The sequence below is a fragment of the Stegostoma tigrinum genome, chromosome 24 (genome assembly GCF_030684315.1).
Source record: "Stegostoma tigrinum isolate sSteTig4 chromosome 24, sSteTig4.hap1, whole genome shotgun sequence".
Classification (NCBI taxonomy): Eukaryota; Metazoa; Chordata; class Chondrichthyes; order Orectolobiformes; family Stegostomatidae; genus Stegostoma; species Stegostoma tigrinum.
In genome coordinates, this window is record NC_081377.1 from 33722429 (window position 1) to 33742371 (window position 19943).

General features: G+C 42.0%; 1 protein-coding gene across 2 annotated transcripts in view; it reads right to left on the minus strand.

Annotated features, from left to right (window-relative positions):
• The window catches only part of LOC125465035 (homeobox-containing protein 1-like), a 47087-nt gene that overhangs the window by 8559 nt on the left and 18585 nt on the right, over positions 1–19943 (minus strand). For both annotated transcript variants that reach the window (XM_048558085.1, XM_048558086.1), the window contains 6 exons: positions 19247–19332; positions 17151–17261; positions 12349–12496; positions 10109–10191; positions 8430–8525; positions 7425–7519 (listed from right to left, as the gene is read on the minus strand). In XM_048558085.1, coding sequence (XP_048414042.1) covers positions 7425–7519; positions 8430–8525; positions 10109–10191; positions 12349–12496; positions 17151–17261; positions 19247–19332 — 619 coding nt within the window. The remainder of the gene's footprint in view (positions 1–7424; positions 7520–8429; positions 8526–10108; positions 10192–12348; positions 12497–17150; positions 17262–19246; positions 19333–19943) is intronic.

Consider the following 19943-nt stretch of genomic DNA (forward strand, 5'->3'; position numbering starts at 1 on the left):
GGGACTTGGACAGGTACAAACCTGTTTTTTGTAGTAGAGAAGTCAATTACTCGGTGGCACAGTTTTAAAGTGTTTGGTAGAAGCATAAGCGGAAACCTGAGAAGAAATGTTTTCAGAGGGTGATGGCTGTTTGGAATTCACTGCCCCGTTTGGTGGCTGAGGTGGAAGCCCTCAACTTGAAAGGAACATAGATTTGTACCGGAAGCTCTGTAACCTGAAAGGCTATGACCCAGGCACTGATAGGTGATATTAGAACAGACAGCTAGATTATAAAACTGGCGTAGATGCGATGGGCTGAATGACCTCTTTCTGTACGGTGACTTTTCTAGGGTTTGCCCCACAGTGATACAGGCATATACATATCACCAACAATAGTGTTTGGCCAGTCACTCACTTATGACAAATCTTATCTAAAAAAACACATAGAAAATGGAGTCTTGTCCAAATACATACATTTCAATACTTTCACATTAGTTTTCATCTCATTGATGATAGTTTTATTTGCGAACATTCGCTCAAAATTCTTTAACTTCCCATTCCCAATATAGCAACATTGCACCTACTGTATTTGGTGCTAGACTTTCCCATGCTAAGAATCTATGTTTACAAAAAAAATCCCCTGTGTATTTATATAAAGTTTATGATTGGAATATTGTATTTGCTTCTCTCAAAAAGGAACAGAAAATGTGTCAGCTACTATTTCCAGCCAGCATTTTTTTCTAAATCTCATTCTAGGTATCCTTTCAGGACAGGCATGAATGCTTCTATGAAGTATCTTAGGATGTTTTTCTATGTTAATAGCAAATGGTTGTGGAAGGTAAAGGCTGCTCTATTTTAAATACAGCGATCAAACAACTAACACACTTCTTTAAAAAAAAATCAAATGATGAGGCTTTGGGGTATCATTTTTGCAAATATTATCTATCATTCACAGAGAACTATATTCACCAAGGCATGGAAAGGCAAACATCAACTGGCAATGAGTATCTGAGAGTAAGTGGTAAGATTCTGAGGTAATTTTACACATCTGGATAAGCCTAATTTCTCCTCTCCTGTCTCAACCTCAGCAACAAACAGCATGCTTGTTGCCTCAACTTCAGTAAGGTTTTCAATTAAATCTGCCACCTAATCCAAACCTCCAAGCAAGGTGAGGATGGCATTAGCAGTCGCTACAGAGGTGGCCGTAATCTTGAAACTACTTGTGTCAAGCTCTTTCTAAGCTGGATCAGATGACATCTCCAACATCTTAGAGCCTCTATTGTACAATGGACATCACTGGTGCTTTGTATGCAAAGAGAGGTGCAGCAAGCATTCTCCTAATGCTGCACGGTGGACTTGACTATACACACATCACTTTGCAGAACTGCTAGTGGCACACAAACTGTGGGATCAGTTAGCTTAGTCGGCTGGACAGCTGGTCTGTAATGCTGTGTGATGCGAACAGTGTGGGTTCAATTGCTGCACCAGCTGAGATTACCACGAAGGACTTTCCCTTTTGCAAGCTCTCCCCTTGTTTGAGGTGTGGTGAGGACAGCAAGACGATGCCACACAGAGCCACTGCCATTCTTCCTGGACAACACCTCAACAAATTAATCAGTGTGTCAGAGGATAGATTATGGAGAACCCTAGGGACCCCTTTGAGCACTGGGGGTATCGGCGGCCTGTATGACTCAGTCTAAGGTATCAGTGCAGTATCCATGCAGTTGGGAGCCTTCTGTATGCACTGCAATGGAAGCTGATCCAGCAGGCACCATTGTATTGGGCACATTGATTGTAACTGAGTACACTAGTCCGGTATTGGAGCTAGCTACCATCTCTATCCTGGATAGGATAGATTCCTAGCTCCACGTAAATCTGGTGCTGGAGCCCACCATGCTCATTGACTGTAGCTCTAAGTTGTCTGGCAGATCAGCTGATGCACCAAGAATTTCATTTTGCATAGCCTCAGCACTTTGTTGTCAGTCACCAGATCAAAGTACTGATCTGAGCTCATGAAAGAGAACTTATGAGTGACCCCATTTAGACACACCTCTGCTAACTTTTGAAAGTGTCTTGATTGCTGATCACTCATGTCCACTGTCTCACAATATTCAAACTCTTCTGTTTAAACTGCACCCAAAATTAAGCACACAGTCGCAATATCTAAGTTCATGGCTGTGAGTCTGAGATTGTGCAACAGTGCTTCTTCATCAGGCTTTTTCTTTAAATTCTACCCACTGAATCACTACCTGGCCAGGGTTCATTTCTTGGCTCTGATAGGGTAGAAGTAAAGGGGTGAGTTATGAGAGAGCCTAGTAGGATATCAAAAGGTGTCACTTTGGCCATTTGCAGCTTGAGAACCAGAACAGATCATGGGATCAGTGGAGGATCAGTAGGATGTGGGAAATAGTTTTGGGTATGAATGTACCATTACCTTCAATCCATTCAGCCTTGTTAATGGTCAAAGCTGCTGCATAACGTTGAACAACATCTGCTCCAGTAGGGTGAGAACATGGTGCCATGCCTGATCCTGCTGATCAGCTGCCTGCAGTTGTGTGCTACTATTTCCCACAGAGGGAGAAGTGCAACAGAGAATGGTGCGATGTGTGTGAATGTTATTCTACGCTGGGTAACCTACTGACGGTGTCTGAAAGTTAAGCGATCTGGGCGCAAGGCTGTAGCAATTCTGAGTGTGATGGTAAGTTCAGGCTACAAATGCGGTTTGAGTCTTGGTAGGCAGATATTATTGATGAATGAAAGGAGATTGTGAATTGAGCAAGGTGTGAAACCAGTGGTTCATGTGTAATTTCTTTTAAAGTCAACCTGCTTGGACATGTTATGATATATCTCCATGCAGGTAGGACATGAACCCAGACATTTTGGCCCAGTATTGGAACACTATTACAGTGCCAGAAGAGTACCTTGATGGTTCACTATTAGTGGGTGACATTTGAAGATCCATTCACCGATTTCCATTGAGTCACTAAGCTTCTTAGGCCACTACAAGTTCTCAGGTTACACTGCTGGCATGACCCATTGCCTTTGCTATCAGGAGGACCGTTAGGCTAACTTGAAGATATGCTACATTCTGCTTCTATTGACCTTCTACACCAAAGCCTCCAATGCGGCTTTGGTGAATCCCGGAGTACCCTCTCTGCCCTACTGTGCCATTTTTCAATGTTTTTGCTGCTTTGATATTCAGCCCCAGGGCACTTGCAACATCCACTGTAGGCCAAGTGCATCTCCTTTTAAGATAATAAAAAGTGTGGAGCTGGATGAACACAGCAGGCCAAGCAGCATCTCAGGAGCACAAAAGCTGACGTTTGGGCCTAGACCCTTCAGCAGAGAGGGGGATGGGGAGAGGGAACTGGAATAAATAGGGAGAGAGGGGGAGGCGGACCGAAGATGGAGAGAAAAGAAGATAGGCGGAGCGGAGAGTATAGGTGGGGAGGTAGGGAGGGATAGGTCAGTCCAGGGAAGACGGACAGGTCAAGGATGAGGTTAGTAGGTAGGAAATGGAGGTGCGGCTTGGGGTGGGAGGAAGGGATGGGTGAGAGGAAGAACAGGTTAGGGAGACAGAGACAGGCTGGGCTGGTTTTGGGATGCAGTGGGGGGAGGGGACGAACTGGGCTGGTTTTGGGATGCGGTGGGGGAAGGGGAGATTTTGAAGCGGGAGAAGTCCACATTGATACCATTGGGCTGCAGGGTTCCCAAGCGGAATATGAGTTGCTGTTCCTGCAACCTTCGGGTGGCATCATTGTGGCACTGCAGGAGGCCCATGATGGACATGTCATCTAAAGAATGGGAGGGGGAGTGGAAATGGTTTGCGACTGGGAGGTGCATTTGTTTATTGCGAACCAAACGGAGATGTTCTGCAAAGCGGTCCCCAAGCCTCCGCTTGGTTTCCCCAATATAGAGGAAGCCACACCGGGTACAATGGATACAGTATACCACATTGGCAGCTGTACAGGTGAACCTCTGCTTAATATGGAAAGTCATCTTGGGGTCTGGGATGGGGGTGAGGGAGGAGGTGTGGGGGCAAGTGTAGCACTTCCTGCAGTTGCAGGGGAAGGTGCCGGGTGAGGTGGGGTTGGAGGGCAGTGTGGAGCGAACAAGGGAGTCACGGAGAGAGTGGTCTCTCCGGAAAGCAGACAAGGGTGGAGATGGTAAAATGTGGGGTCGGATTTTAGATGGCGGAAGTGTCGGAGGATGATGCGTTGTATCCGGAGGTTGGTGGGGTGGTGTGTGAGAATGAGGGGGATCCTCTTTGGGCGGTTGTGGCGGGGGCGGGGTGTGACGGATGTGTTGCGGGAAATGCAGGAGACGCGGTCAAGTGCGTTCTCGACCACTGTGGGGGGAAGGTTGCGGTCCTTGAAGAACTTGGACATCTGGAATGTGCGGGAGGGGAATGCCTCATCCTGGGAGCAGAAGTGGCGGAGGCGGAGGAATTGGAAATAGGGGATGGAATTTTTGCAGGAGGGTGGGTGGGAGGAGGTGTATTCTAGGTAGCTGTGGGAGTCGGTGGGCTTGAAATGGACATCAGTTACAAGCTGGTTGCCTCAGATGGAGACTGAGAGGTCCAGGAAGGTGAGGGATGTGTTGGAGATGGCCCAGGTGAACTTGAGGTTGGGGTGGAAGGTGTTGGTGAAGGGGATGAACTGTTTGAGCTCCTCTGGGGAGCAAGAGGCGCCGCTGATAAGGTCATCAATGTAACGGAGGAAGAGGGTGGGTTTGGGGCCTGTGTAAGTGCGGAAGAGGGACTGTTCCACGTAACCTACAAAGAGGCAGGCATAGCTGGGGCCCATGCGAGTGCCCATGGCCACCCCCTTAGTCCGTAGGAAGTGGGAGGAATCGAAAGAGAAGTTGTTGAGGGTGAGGACGAGTTTGGCTAGGCGAATGAGGGTGTCGGTGGAGGGGGACTGGTCGGGTCTGCGGGACAGGAAGAAGCAGAGGGTCTTGAGGCCATCTGCATGTGGAATACAGGTGTATAGGGACTGGACGTCCATGGTGAAAATGAGGTGTGGGGGCCAGGGAATTGGAAGTTCTGGGGGAGGTGGAGGGCGTGGATGGTGTCATGGACGTAGGTAGGGAGTTCCTGGACCAAAGAGGAGAAAATGGAGTCCAGATAGGTGGAGATGAGTTCGTTGGGGCAGGAACAGGCTGAGACAATGGGTCGACCAGGGCAGGCAGGTTTGTGGATTTTGGGAAGGAGATAGAAACGGGCCGTGCAGGGTTGGGGAATAATAAGGTGGAGGCTGTGGGTGGGAGGTCCCCTGAGGTGATGAGGTCATGAATGGTGTTGGAGATGATGGTTTGGTGCTCGGGGGTGGGGGCATGATCAAGGGGGTGGTAGGAGGTGGTGTCGGAGAGTTGGCATTTAGCCTCAGCGACGTAGAGGTCAGGGCGCCATACTACCACTGTGCCACCCTTGTCTGCAGGCTTGATGGTGAGGTTGGGTTTGGAGCGGAGGGAGCGGAGGGCTGCCCGTTCTGCGGGGGAGAGGTTGGAGTGGGTGAGAGGGGTGGAGAGGTATCTCTGCATCTCCTTTTAATTTGTTTTGACAAGTTTCAACTTGCATCCACTGCTCAGGAATGGAGTTCTACACAGCATAGTGAGCACTTGTTCACATTAAAAGCAATGGTTCAGGTTTTCCACTCATTGCGATCCTCATGCCTGTTTTCGGGCCAGGCCAAATTTTGCAGCAACTGTGTTACGGTGTCTGCTAAATTAAGTCAAAACACTGTGCATTCAGAATTTGATGCAGCTAAAAAGAGAAATTTTAAATACAGTGGAGGGAATTGCTCAGAAGGCGTGAAATAGATGCAATTCACAGTCTATTGTTAATCAACAGATTTGTGGACATATTAACCAGAAGCTGGTGGGTTCAAACATGGGTTTTAAACACTTCAATTAGAGATCTGTTGTTTCTTGAAACACTGCCTGGTAACAGAAAATTAACCAGGCTAGGTTTTAACCCGGATTTTATATGCTTGTGAATTTCAATAATGTATTGTCTTAAGCAAAATCCAGTTATATCAAAACACATTCTGCTGCGGGAAGATGACAAGATTAAACAAATAATATTGATTTAATTTTAAAATGCCTTTCTACGTCATTAAAATAGCGATTCTGCTAGTCTTCTCTCCCATTTTTGTTCAGCCAAGGGTCATGAGCATCCATTGGATTGATCCAAGTTATTATGCGAAGTACTGCAGTTGTTTGCCACTGCCTTCTGCAGGATGGCTGAATAGAAAACCCTCTCACCCTTACTGTCCTCTACCGGGGCATTGGAAAGATTTACAGGCTGATTATCTATCTGTTTGGCCACATTATGAATGAAATTTCCATGGCCAACAAGTTGTGATGTGGGACTTCTAGCCCAGAGAAATGGATATTACCAATATTCTCTCCTGGCTAAACAGAGGATCCATACGAGACGAATGGTATGACACTGTTCACAGCACTGACACAGAATCTTTCATGTGACAATTGGCAAATCTAAACAGTTAGCTCCACACACCATCACGTTAGTGAAGATTTCAAGAATGCAAGAACTAATGTTTCTGAGTTTTTCACCTCTCCAAAAGACTCAAAGTCAGTGCCATTCAAAACTTAAAACTATTCTTCTAAACACTTTCTAAAAATAAGTAGTTTCACTAAACTCATGTATTATTCAAATGTTCCATTAATTAATGTTCAAGAATATGTACCTGCAAAATACATGCATCCACCAACAAATGAATGATTTAGAACTCATTTTAAATTATCTTGAGTGAAACCTTTATTCTGTCATTTGCCAAATAGTTGTTAGATGACAGAGAATTTATTAACAGCTTCTAGTCTGAGTTCAGAGATAATGGGAACTGCAGATGCTGGAGATTCCAAGATAATAAAATGTGAGGCTGGATGAACACAGCAGGCCCAGCAGCATCTCAGGAGCACAAAAGCTGACGTTTCGGGCCGAGACCCTTCATCAGAGAGCCTCTCTGATGAAGGGTATAGGCCCGAAACGTCAGCTTTTGGGCTCCTGAGATGCTGCTTGGCCTGCTGTGTTCATCCAGCCTCACATTTTATAGTCTGAGTTCAGGTATTTTGTAATCAAACTGTTCAGAGATGTTATTACAGACCTCTGGAGCAGACGGGTCTTGAACCTGGGCATCCTGGCTCAGAGGTAAGGACACTACCCCAGCACCACAAGAGCCCACTTAAACTCTGAGTCCAGATAGTTTCAATCAACCTGTTCAGACATGTTATGATACACATCTAGAGATGGTAAGACTTGAAGCTGGTCCCCTGGCCCATGTGTAGTGACAATACCACTGCACGAGAGGAGCCCAATTAAATTCTGAGACCATAACATATACATTTATTCAACGCACCTGTTAGAGAAAAGAGATTCAAAGAAGGAACTTTTGTAGTTCTAACCTCTAATAGTCGTGACTCACTTGCTCACAGTAATCGTTGACCTCGATGTCATCACTATTGGAATGTCCACCAGGACTCTGAACATCAATCCCATGACTCTCCAGGATTGCTGCTTCTTTGAAAAGAAGATTAATCAGAAACTAACTAACCTTAAAAAAAACTCCACATTACGTACACTTTAAAATCAAGCCTAATTCTGTACACTGAAGTCTGACTTCCAGCATGGGTCAATCATGAGTAAAATGTCTGGTTGGTATTCTCTTCCCCAGCCCAAAGTCATTATTACCGATCATTGTGCCTTGCTGAACCCATTACTGAAAGCATGTAGCTCACAGTAGACTGAAGATGGAACTTGGAGCCTTCCATTCAACATGTCTTTACCAAATGTGCAAGTGGAGGCCTCAGTTCTACTTACAATATTCCTTTTAACCTAATTAGTTTCACATTAAATATTTACTTATTTTGAAAAAATTTAAGACTATCACCAGATACAAACACCTTTTGCTATGTGGTCACTGGAACTCTACGGTCTTTGGTACTCCTTGCCACAGACAGGTGGGAGAGGGGGCAGAGTCTATGCGCATATTTAAGGTTGAGACAGACAGATTCTTGATCTGTCAGGGAAATCAGGGCTACAGGGAAAGGGCAAGAAAGTGGACCTGAAAAATGTTGGATCAGCCATGATCTTATTGAACAGTGGAGCAGGTTTGAGGGGCCAAATTGTCTATTCCTGTTCCTATTTCTTAAGTTTTATGGTTGTAAATCTTTGGAATTTTCTACAACAGAGGGAGATCAGTAGTAGACATTTGACAGATTTCTAAACACCAATGACTTAGAAGGATATGGAGAAAATGCAGCATTGGAGTGAATGATTAACCATGATTGTACTGACTGGTGAAGCATTCTTCACTGGTCTACTCCTACTCCTATGTTCCTATGTTCACACCAAAGTAATTGTCAAACAAGTATTGTATGATCCGTAAGTAAACATAAAATCATTCCAGCGGAAGTTTTAATAGCCTTACCTATATTTGCTCTTCTCTTCATCTCCTTCCGACGATTGGCAAACCAGTTATACACTTTCAGAGGGGTAACTCGTTCAAACTCTGATAACTTTTTACCTGTATGAGTGAAAAATATGTAGGCAAACCAATTACTCTTCACCACATGTAGTATGATTATCTTGCATCCCTATTTTTAGTATTTGGAAAACTTTCCAATTAATAACAACTTCTCTCTTAACATATCAAGAAGCTAGAAGGTTCTCAATTGTTTGAGCTGAACAAGAATTCATGCAAAACATTACCTCTTTTAAAATAAAACAGAGGGAACACTGATCAATTTGAGACAACAACTTCTAATATATTCAATTGGGAATACAGCATGGTAGCTTGATTGAACAAGTTTGATAGGTTTTCCTTCTGTTCTAAGTTAACAGCCACTTAAAATCTACTGTAATGGAGATTCAAGACGGCAGCTTGATTGAAAGTTTTGTTCAGGTTTTCCCTATTCTTAATTCCCACATAAATAGATTCTAAAAGACTGATCACTTTTATTTCCATAATCATTGTAGTCATAGTCATTGTGCACTTAAGAGTGCATTTTTTTTAAAGAGTAAGACAATTTTTATAAAATTTCAAAAGGATACTTAATTGCAGCTTTTGTGTTGGGAGCTCATTGCTGTTTGTGTTAAGATTTCTTAGTTTAACATTCTGACCACTTAGAAATTATGTAGTACTAACAATATTTTTCTCAATGTGTTAATTTCATATCTCTTTCAACTAGCACTTTGCTTACACCCATTTTAAAATATGTAGACTTTGTAAGTTGTGTGCAGTAACTGCTTGCTTAAAGTTGTAGTTGCATTCCTGAAATTCGTCACGTTAAATGCAACAACTTTAAGTGAATCATAGGTTCCAGTGGAAATCAATGTTAAATCCAGAGTTAAGTTCCATTGGACATTTCTTGCCCAATGGGGAAAAAGATTACTTGTTGAAATACTGTACTTTACATGTGCAATACAGTACATTCTCAGCTAAATTACTTGCTAGATAAACACACTAACAAGGACAGCAAAAAATATACTCAATATACAGTATATTTAGATTGATCAGTTCCCACCTAGTGGCAAGTGCTGGTCAGTGTAGGTACCAGCTGAAATTCCATAATCCCAATCACTCAACAGATTCTGCCACTAGATGGAGTCACAGCATCAGTGGGAGTTCAGGAGTGGAGCCAACAGCAGAGCGGGGATGAAGCCAGCCGCCAGGGAAGAGCCCCAGTGCCTAAGGTAAGATCAGAGTGGGAGGCAAGGCCTGGGACAAGGTGTAGCTAAAGGGCAAGGCCCAGGCAGAGGTAAGGCTGGAATGAGGCATGATGAACTAGAACATTTGTGGTAAATGATGCTAAAGTGAAACTGCCAACACTAAACAGATCTATCCTCACTACTTTATGAACAATGTTAAAAAGCACAGGAGTGTTGAGTATGACAACTTCCAGTGAAGACTTACTGTGTTATATGAGAAACCTGCAAAGTCTTCAGTACAAGTGATCAAATTTTCACAGACACAAAACACTGTTCTGTGTTTCGACAGTGTTTGAAACATTTTGTTGCCAGAAACCAGGTATTTCGACATTTTGTGGTTGATTTCTTCTGTTTGTATTATTTTATAACAATCCATACCTGATTCTAGGCACTACTCACCTGGTTTTTGTATGACTGTATTGCAGGCATTCGCAATTTCCTCACGCTTCGCCTCATCTGGATACTGATTTTCACCAAAATAACTGTAAGGTGTGAAATCAAACATGGACAATTATGAGCTTATTCAAGTTGTCATGTACTGTCTGTTATTACTTAAACACTGCAATAAGCAGATGAGTGTAAAAATGTTTTAAGTTACTCTTATGTAAATTTGGATTTCACTGTAAAGGTTAATTATCAGTTGGGTGTGAGGTTACGGGCTAAGCCTCAACGTTCAGCACAGGCACCAGAGAAGTTAACCGACGTTGACTTGGTAAATAAAAATTCTGATGAATGAATGATTCCTGTGGAGTTCAGACCAGTATTCGTCTTTCAGTCTTCAGTGAAATAAAGGTTTGATAATTCATAGAAATGACAAGTCAAAAGCACTGCTACCATCCAAGTGTTATGAAAGCAAGTTCTGAGGAAGGGTCACCAGACCTGAAACGTTAACTATGTTTTTTTTCCTTCACAGATGCTGCCAGACCTGCTGAGCTTTACCAGCAACTTTGCTTTGTTCCTGATTTACGATATCCGCAGTTCTTTCGGTTTTTATGAAAGCAAGTATGTCAGACAGACACACGCAGCATAGTCATTTTCAGGTCAAATATTCTAGCCAGATCTAGTAGTTTATAACCTTCCTTCACATTTCCCTCTTAGATCTCCTCTCTTGGTGATAAGTAACGCACATTGTTGCATGAGTTCACAGGTAGTACCATTCCTTTTAATACCTCGTAAAAACCGAAAGAACGGAAGCTGTAAATCAGGAACAAAAACAAAGTTGTTGGAAAAGCTCAGCAGGTCTGGCAGCATCTGGGAAGGAGAAAATAGAGTTAACGTTACGGGTCTGGTTCTGAGGAAAGGTCACCAAACCGAAACATTAGCTCTGTTTTTTCCCTTCACATATGTTGCCAGACCTGCTGAGCTTTTCTAGCAACTTTATTTTTGTTCCTTTTAATACCTTGTTCTTTGAATTCTCATATGGACAGTCAAATAGAGTCACTGTAGGCTGTCATAACTAAGATACAGGTTTCTGCCTTAATGGAAAGTCTCTCTACCACTGCAAAAGTGGCAGAATACATCAGAAATTCTATGTCCTGTCATAAACAGAGCATTTCCCATTTTCATGGGGCCAGATTGGGGGTTAGCCATGATTCATGCATGTATGATTTGCAGAAGCAGCTGGCTATGTAAATAATCAACTGCTTCCATTAAAATCTGACTTTGTTCATAGACCTTTCAGAGTGGCCAAATTTTAAAAGGACCTATGAAATGCAGCAAAAAACTTCATGACGTAATGAGAAGTGTCAAAGTAGTTCAGACCTGTGAAAACATATTTTGATGAATTAGCATGCTTTGCTTAATACAATTTGGAACTTTGAGTAAAAGCACTGTATCTTTTCTCCTGTGTGTATGAATACCTTAGACACCGCATGAGTTGGCTGTGGTACGTTAAGGGTGAAAGGCTGGTGGGTGGCAATAGGCACAAAGTTGGTGCATAGAGTATGAGGGGTAATAGGGAATGGACACAGGAGCATAGGCTGCATGGCAATGTGGCAGAGTGAGAAGGTGAAGACAAGAGCGAATTTTTATGCTTTATTCTTTTATTTTATCTTTTGGACACAGAGCTCTGAGACAGGTTTTCTGCCCAGCCCAGCTCAGCTGGCCATTTTTAAAATACTTCCACCTCTGCTCACCTGACCTGCCCTAGGAACAAAATCCTAGGTCTACGGTAAAGTCTTTACTCACTCGAGCACTATATTTGCAATATTTATTCTGGGCTTGCTGTTTGGGAGTCAAATGTTTATTTACCTTCACATCCAGCTCAGCCCAATTTGAGACCACAGATCATATTATAGAATCATAGAATCCCTACAGTGTGCAAACAGGCCATTCAGCCCAACAAGTCTACGCCATCCCTCAGAGCATCCCACCCAGACCCATCCCTCATAACCCACCTAATCTATACATCCCGGAACACTATTTAGCATGGTCAATCCACCTAACCTATATATCTTCGGACTGCAGCAGGAAACCCACGCAGGCACGGGGAGAATGTGCAAACACCACGCAGACAGTCGCCTGAGGGTGGAATCAAACCCAGGACCCTGGCGCTGTGAGGCAGCAGTTGTAACCACCGAGCCACCGTGCCGCCCTAGAAGACTGATGTTTGAAATCAGAGTACCCCTTCTTCTACCAACCTTTCCATGACAGACAGGCACTCTTTTCGCCAGGTAAATCTACTTCCTCTTCTGAGACGGAAGTTTCCTGTCACTGGGCTGACATTTGACCGCCACTCAGGGTCTTCTGTTGTTGTGGTTGAAACTGGTCTCATACTTAAAGTAGCACCTAAATAAATAAAAATAAAACCCTGTGTAGATGGAGGATAATGTTCACATTGATTTCACTAAAAAAAATTTGATTTTTCATTGAGCTTTGCATTCAACTCAAATTCTTATTATTTAAAATATTGTCCTTATGTTTTTGATTAGATAATGGGGAAAATTGTACAGCTGAAGACTGAATGAAAAATAAAATGTGATTACATGTAAATAAAATTAGTGATTCAAGTGGAGAGCACCTACTTTTTCTTCTTTTAAATATTAACAATATTCTTATTACACATTGTGAGGCAGGATGTTGTTTTATTTACATAATTGAGGTAATGCAATTGATTTATGTTTTTATGTGAAGCTGCACTCTTGATGTGGGTGTGTCTGTTTTCCATCTGTCTCTCTCTCTCTCTCTCTCTCGCTCTTTCTCACACAGAGGTGCACTGATGATGTTACCTAGCATGGCAATGAAAAGTCTACAAACCAACCTACCAGCTCAGCGAACAGATCAACAACCCCATCCACAACGCAAGCTACAAGTCTTCTCAAAAACTTTATAGAGAAACTGTGTTTAAAGAAACAAAGGTATAGCTAACCCTAATTCTTTGGCCACGTACATCATGGATAGGCAAGTCATACAACTAATCCTTTAGCACACAACTTACATATTTTAAAATAAATTAGAATTACAATCATATATCTTGGCAGAACAGGACTCCTGAGCTGGAGTTCGTCCACTCCATCCGTTTCGTTTCTTTTCATATTTTTTTTCCTCTTTCAGTGTTTTTTTTTCCTTTCATTTTACCTCCCATCCTCCGGTAACATTGGCGACATCCAGGGTGAAACCCAGCACGGATCCCTGGCCTCGAGGTGAAACCCAGTGCGGATCCCTGGCCTCGAGGTGAAACCCAGCGTGGATCCCTGGCCTCGAGGTGAAACCCAGTGCGGATCCCTGGCCTCGAGGTGAAACCCAGTGCGGATCCCTGGCCTCGAGGTGAAACTCAAGTGCAGACACGTCTGCTCTGTCTTCTCTGCTTGGACGGACTGTATTCTGAACTTTGTATTTCTTATTCTTCTAATTTATTCCTAAGATTTTGTACCCAAAATACCTTTCGTACCTAAGATGAAGTGAAGGTCTATAATGCTGGACTTTTTATTTCTTTATGTTTCTAAATTAGTCCTAAGAATGTGTGCCTACGTACCTGTGTACCTAAGATGGCACTGTAAGTGGCAACTCTGTAAACTTTTCACTATTCTCCCATGAGCTCGCATGACAATAAACCTAAATTAATGCAAGTATTCTCCTGGTCAGTGGTGGTAGAGGGAGGCGGGATTCAGCTACCAGAATAAGCCTCATGGTAATCGGTTCTCCTTAGGTATTCAGGATGAACTCCCAGCATAATAAGCATCTTCCATTTGGAGTCCAGCACTGTACAGCAGGAGGTGTACAGTGGTACAGTTTGCCTAATGTAGGTGCTTGAAAGGAGGGAGGCTGAGAAAACTCGTTAAAATGTCGCTTTGTTTCAAATAATATTAAACGGCAAAATTGAAAAGAGCAAGGTAACACCAGAACAGTGCAACAGGAGCAGGCCATTTCACTTCTCTGGCTTGTGCTGTCATTCTGTTGGATCATGCCTGATAAGTAGATATCTCAATTTCCTTGCCTTTGCTCCATATCCATTATCAGTCTTGAAACTTTCAAATGACCCAGCATCCTTTTCCAGAAAGCAGTTCTGGATTCCCACAAACCTTTGTGTGACTTCTAACTTTACTCCTAAATGGTTCAACTCTGAATTTCAGATTCCGGCCCTTGTCCTGGATTGCCTTACCAGAAAAATAAAACAGTCCGCTGTATCTGTATCTGCGCTGTGGAATTCATCATTTTAAAGACCACAATAAGATCACACATTAACTATCTAAACTCTAACAAATACAAACCAGGTTTACAAATCCTGCCTTTACAAGAGAATCTTTTAGGTTCTGGTGTCATTCTGGTGGATTGGTGCTGCATTACATCTAATCCAAAAATGGTACTCCTAAGGTGTTGGTCTATTAAGTTGCTTGTTGTGCCTGCTTGGTAGCTTTCAGTGATCTGTATATAGTCAGTGAAATTTATTTGTTCCTCCACAGCTCCTTCTCTCTTGCTGATAAAAAAAAAATCAGATTTTGTCTGTCTTGAATCTTGAATGGATGATCTCAAACTAGCTAATATTGGACTTTCATCTGCCATAATTTTGTCAAGTCTGGTCATTCCATCTACGCAACATTTTGTGCTTTCTAATGCAATGTAACCTGCAGAACTCAATACAGAAATCCATCCCCTCATTAGTCAATAATGTATGGTTGAAAAGTGAAACCAAGTGCAGATATTTATGGAATACCACTTGTCACATCTGCCAATTATTTCCCAATCAATCACTAACCTTTGCCATGAGGTTATCCTTAATTTGGAGAACTTTTAGTTTTTGCTAAAAATCTTGTGTTGTACCTTATCAAATGCCTCTCGAAGTCCTTACTCTAGAAACATTAAGACCAACTGTGTTACATTTATCACTTTCCTACTGCATTCTGTTTGATTTTTTTTAGTATTTAAATAATAAATATTCATGACCTCAGAAATAACTGTGGAATTACTGAGGAGCCTAACAGACACATTCTATGCAGGAGTTAGCCTGGTTGAAACATTCTATATTTAGGACAGTTGAATGTTGGCTTTAATTACATTTCCAAACAATGACAAACACATTTGTTCCCAGAGGCTAAAAATTATTTGCTATCAGTACTTGATTTTTATTGGAAGCTGAAGAAGAAAATTGGGAAAATCTGAATGTTTTACTTAGATTGGCATTTCTGACCAATGTCACTACTAGATGGAGCACTACATGCACAATATTGGGGTGTTTCACTTAAACCCAGTCCTTGTAGAATGTTGCAGATAAATTACCAAGAAAGATATCAATAATCAGGGACTTACCAGCACATACACATACATACAATTCAATATTGTATGGTGGTACAATATGGCCTATACTTTCCCAATTAACCTTTTTGACTAGATAGACAACTCTTGGCTGCTCTGAATCCAATTGGTTTCAAGATAAAACAACTAGAGATTTACTGTTTTGTGTTCCAAGGCATTTGAAGACATTTCCATAGCCGATGAGAGAACAACGCAGAATGTACATCAAGAGCTGCATTTCACTAATGGGGTGATGTGACAATGCATGCCATTGCTGGATCACAGTGAGCCATTTTTAAAGGCACTGCCCTATCTCCTGCATTGATAACAAATGGTTCACTTTTTTTTGGAGTCATACAGCACGGAAACAGAGCCTTCGGTCCTACCAGTCCATGTCGAACATAATTTCAAACTAGACTAGTCCCACCTGCCTGCTCCTGGCCCATATCCCTCCAAACGTTTCCTATTCATATCCAACCAAATGCCTTTTAAACGTTGTCATTGTACCCACATCCACCACTTCGTCAGGAAGTTCATTCCACACACTAACCACCCTTGGTGTAAAAAATTTGCCTCTTATTCTTTTTTAAACCCTTTATTCATTCATATGATGAGAGCGTTGCTGGCTAGGTAACATTTCTTGCCCTTCCCTAATTGGCCAGAGGGCAGTAAAGAGTCAACCACATTGCTGTGGGTCTGGGGTCACATGTAGGCCAGACCAGGTAAGAATGGCACTTTCCTTCTCTAAAGGACATTAGGTGAACCACATGGGTATTTCCCGACAATCGACAATGGATTCACAGTCAGCATTAGATTCTTAACTCCAGATATTTATTGAATTCAAATTCCACCATCTGCGGTGGCAGGATTCGAACCCGAATCCCCAGAATGTTATCCAGGTCTCTGGATTAACAGTCCAGCAATAATACCACTAGGCAATCTCTCCCTTTCACATGAAAAATGTGTCCCCTCGTCTTGAAATTCCCCATATTAGGGAAAAGTCAACTACCGCTAACTCTACCTATAGCCCTCATCATGTTATACACTACTATCAGGTCACCTTTCGACTTCCTACGCTCCAGTGAAAAAGTCCCAGCCTATCCAGCCTTTCTTAAAAACTCAAACCGTCCTTACCCAGCAGCATTCTGGTAAATCTCTTCTGAACTCTCTCCATCTTAATAATATCCTTCCTATAACTGGGTGAGCAGAACTGGACACAGTATTCCAGAAGAGGCCTCACCAATGTCCTGCACAACTTCAACATAACGTCCCATCTGCTATACTCAAAGGACTGAGCAATAAAGGCAAGTGTGCTAAACACCTTTTTTACCACTCTGTCTGTATGTGAAGCCAACTTTAAAGAATCAGGAACCTGCATCCCTCGGTCCCTTTGTTCTACAACACCACCCAAGGCCCTACCATTAATTCCAAAAGCCCTTCCTTTGTTTGTTATATCAAAATGTAATACCTTGCATTTATCTAGATTGAATTCCATCTGCCATTTTTCAGCCCAGTGTCTCATTTGATCAGGATCCCTTTGTAATCTTAGAAAACCTTGTTCACCATCGACTATGCCACCAATTTTGGCGTCACCCACAAACTTACTAACCATGCCTTCTGTATTCTCATCCAAATCATTTATATAAAATGACAAATAATTTCTTTGACTCCTTTTTGCTGTCTACTGAATCCAAATCTTAACGTCGCTCACCTGGACTATTTTTTTCAAGAAGGTACCATCTATAAAATGCCCTCTTCTTAGGCTCACTCATGTCAAGACCCTGCTGCAACAACCACTGGGAGATGTAGCTTTGGCTTATACCTGTAATAAACAAAGCACAGAAATTATTCAAAATTTTGTGATAAAGAAATGATACCACCCAGGTTAATATTTCAATATTTTTCCTTCTAAAACATATATAAGACATTCCTCCAAAGTCCCAAAACCTTTCGCAACTCATACCCCGATAAAGCTACCAAAGCTTACACATCAGAAACATGCCATAAAACTTACTGGATCTGTGCCAAATTTTTTTGCCACAGCAATACAAAATATTCATGATATTCCATGAATACTTCCCCACCCCCCCTTCTCCACCATCCCAAACCCCCCGCCCCCACCCCCCCCACCCCCATAGCTCTGTATTTATTCAGTTTCCCAAAAAAGGTGCAATAGTCTCCATTCATCAAATCCTAAGGGAAAACATACAATGCTTCAACAACCTACTTCATAAAGACTAGCTCTGCTGAAAGATTAATTTTACTTTAAGACTGAATGCCCAGGTAGGGCCATTTACATTTCTGCAAGTTCTTCACCTTTTTGACATATGGCTAAAATCTCAAGCGTCAACCACTTCATCCAAGAGTTCAATGACAGGCATCTGTAATTAGAAAAAACCACTTCCATCCTATTATCCCTCTCAATTGTTGTAAATCCGATTCATTAAACACAGTGATCATAAATAGATACCAAGAGCACAAGTGAGGCTGGAATAGCACAGCATTTCAATAGGAATGGATTCAGGCCTGGGTGCAAGGGTAGAACAAATGATACTGTTTAGTGCGCAAGGAAATGGAGCGAGAGGAATGGGGATGAATCAATAGCATGACATGGCTACCAGGAAGGAACAGAAAGGGGAGGTAGATGGATAGAAAATACAGAAAGTTTTAGCCTTTGGAAATTTGAAACATTTTCAGCGTTTGAACCAATGTAATTAATGCATAAACATAACTGTCTAATTTCCCTCAATGTTATAAACCTACTGCTCAAACCTGGTTGCCATACTATTTGGGTTGCTTCTTTTCACATAATGTCTTAAATCCCAGAATTTAAGTCACTATCATTTAAAGATACAATGCAATGAGCTGGAAAACCAATAATTTATTTTCTAAACAGCACTATAAATAGATCAGAGACAGAAGTGATGACATGTTTGGAGCTGGTTCGAAGGAATGTGGATAATGTTAAAGCAAAGTAAGAAAGGAAGCAATCAGAGTGACGGGAGGGAGCAAAAGAGACAGGGTGTGAATGGAAATAGGGCAGCAAGGATTGCAGGCTGCATTTTCCTTGCATTCATCATGGGAAACAGTAACTTTATATCCAGAGCAGCCCTTGTCTCGTCTCAGCATAGCATCATCTACCCGAAAGGAACAAACAAAAAGATAGAGGAAAGAAGTGAAGATAGACTATATGCTCCAGTTTATCAAGAACATAAAGTGAGATCCATTGATAAATATAAATATATCTTCCATCTATTTTGTTACCTATCAAACCTCCTCAGCACTCACTTCTAAAACATCTCTTTTTTTAAGAGCAAAAGGTTTATTTTACATTTCTTTCTTCGACCTAAAGCCAGGAATGTACAAATACCTGCCAAAATACAAACTACAGGAGATCTGATAAGAAATAAAAATGTATAAAAATGCCACTGACAGTATTTGAGCTCAATTTTCTAGTTCCTGGAGGCACCTTCATCGGTTGCTTTGCATCCATTGGGAAAAATTGATATAGACCACCTTGCACAACACCATATAGACCCTTTCACTGCTTGAGGACGTAAGGGCACGGTTACATGAAGCTGTGCTAATGTTGTTACCCTGGTTTAGAAACTTGCCAATGAACAAGAAAATCCACGTAAAGGTGGTTCTGATAGAAATTAACAACAACTTATCTTAAACCCAATACAAGCAACTATTTTCTTGTAATTTAGCTTTATGCCCAATCGCAGGGACAGTGTGAAGCACAGATAATACAATGCAGCAAAGAAAAACTGAGCTCACAGGCATTTTCCACCCTTTATATCTTACCTGTGACTTGCCCCACTACAGCTTGAGAAATCCTCCGATTGGCTAAAAATACTTTGATTTCCTCTTTTACTGCATTGCTGTCCCTTCTGCAACAGAAAGAATATTACCATCAACTTTTTTTAGTTTGCTTATTTCTTTTCATTTCACATGCCACCTCCCCACACAAAAAACAATACAGCACAGGAACAGGCCCTTTGGCCTCCCTAGTTTGCACCAACACATTTTGCCCTTCCATATTAAAACTATCTTCACTTAACGGGATCCATATTCCCTTCCTATACATGTATTCGTCCATGTGCTTCTTGAATGCTGCGATTGTGTCTGTTTCCAAATACCTCCACAGGCAGCACGTTCCAGGTACTCATCACCCTTTGTGTGAAAAGCGTGCCTTCACATTTCTTAAACATTCCCCCTTGCACCTTGAACCTGTTCAGACTGTGTAACCAGATCTGGTTCCCTGCATCTAAGGATTATTCTGATTTTGTTCATGAATTCCATTTAATATACTGGCACCATCAATACAATTTTGGCCAACAAGAGATGTTGTTCAGATGTGACTTTATTTCTTTCCTGTCCCCAAAAAAATAACATCTGAATGAACTGCCTCCCCTCTAGATATGCTCGCTAAATAAAATGACAAAACTCAAGCTACGATGGATGAATGCAATTTAATCTGAGTTATTTTAACAGCCAGAAA